We start from the raw sequence: 1,542 nt of genomic DNA, 5'->3' as shown, positions 1-1,542 counted from the left end.
ATATATATATATATATATATATATATAAAATATAGTATAATATAATATGAATACAGAATTGAAAATTGAATTTGATGATTTATTCTTATGAAAATGCATACATTATATAATGTACTTCTTTTTATCTATCTTATTATTTGCTCAAAGGAGAATAAATAAATTTCTATAATTCATCAAACATCTGTGTGTGTGTGTGTATGTATGTGCATATGTACATGCGTACGTACGTTGTGCATGCGTGTATGCGTACGTGCGTGCATGCATGCGTATGTGCGTGCATGTGTGCGAGCGTGCATATATGTTTATATTTTATAATAAAAATTTTGATTCATATATTATCAAAGTTAAATCTCTGTTTGCCATAGGTTTAGAATTGAGTAAACAGTTGGAAGGTTGGTTAAGCGCTGCTGATTTATCCCATGGACCCGCGAGAGCCATCATTTCTCCGTTAGTAGTGCAATATATTTTCTTCAAGTTTATTAAGCTATATGTACACACACACATACACACATACACATACATACATATACACATATGTGTGTATGTATTAAATGTATATCAATTTATAGTCATGCAGGATACAGCTATTGTGGAGCATGTGCTGGTTTTGCTTACCGACAAATTAGTCCTGTAGTTGTGTAAGTGTGAATTATATTATCTATATTATCTTAACATTTTATAAACAAATGTTTAATCACAATTTACAAAATGTAAAAATACAATTTAAACCTATCTGTATAAATTACATTTATGTTATTTTATAATCATAATATCTTATTGTAATCATTAGAAAGGAATGTCAGTTTATATTGTGATAGTTTAATCAATGTAAATTTTCATATAAAGCCTTTATAATATATAGTTTAGTTTGTAATTTTTCAAATTTCTCAGTCAAATGAACCGTGCAACGTGCTGTTATGCAGCCGTAGGATATTTATTCTAGGGCCTTCTCATCATGTGAGATTACCAGGTTGTGCCCTATCTTCGACTTCCATTTACCGAACACCGTTATATGATCTACTTATTGATCAACAAGGTGCTTATATGTACATTTCATTATTATCCCTGCATTAACATATTTATATTTTGCTTTTTTTTTAAATGCTAAATTTGTAACAAATAGTGAAAAATACATTTTAAGTAAGGAAAAATGCTTCTTGTATATAGCATATAAAGTACAATCCTTGAATTTTTTTACAAAATGGATATATTTTTAACAGTGAGAAGAGAACTTGAAGAAACTGGTCATTTTGAATGCATGGATTTGAACACAGATGAAGAAGAGCATAGCATTGAGATGCAGTTGCCGTTTATTGCTAAAGTTATGGAAGGGTATGTTTATAGATATATAAATTAATTTCCATCTAAAATATATCAGAAACACGCAAAAATTTTATTTCTTGATAAAAAATTGTAAGCTAGGGATATGTACAATTTCTCTCTGTTTATTATTATATATAATAATAAGAATAATTCATCTTATTTATATGGACTCATGTATGTCTCATATATATATATATATATATATATATATATATATAT

The 1,542-nt window shown here is 27.6% G+C and overlaps 1 protein-coding gene across 1 annotated transcript in view; it reads left to right on the top strand.

Annotated features, from left to right (window-relative positions):
• Nucleotides 1–1,542, top strand: part of LOC105622381 (protein MEMO1) — a 5,563-nt gene that overhangs the window by 909 nt on the left and 3,112 nt on the right. The window contains exons 2-5 of the mRNA XM_012203810.1: nucleotides 366–447; nucleotides 570–638; nucleotides 924–1,036; nucleotides 1,221–1,332. Of these exons, the coding sequence (XP_012059200.1) occupies nucleotides 366–447; nucleotides 570–638; nucleotides 924–1,036; nucleotides 1,221–1,332 (376 nt within the window). The remainder of the gene's footprint in view (nucleotides 1–365; nucleotides 448–569; nucleotides 639–923; nucleotides 1,037–1,220; nucleotides 1,333–1,542) is intronic.

This window comes from Atta cephalotes (assembly GCF_000143395.1).
Source record: "Atta cephalotes unplaced genomic scaffold scaffold00002, whole genome shotgun sequence".
Classification (NCBI taxonomy): Eukaryota; Metazoa; Arthropoda; class Insecta; order Hymenoptera; family Formicidae; genus Atta; species Atta cephalotes.
The sequence above is the reverse complement of the archived record's forward strand: the minus strand, read 5'-3'. Positions and strand labels throughout refer to the sequence as shown.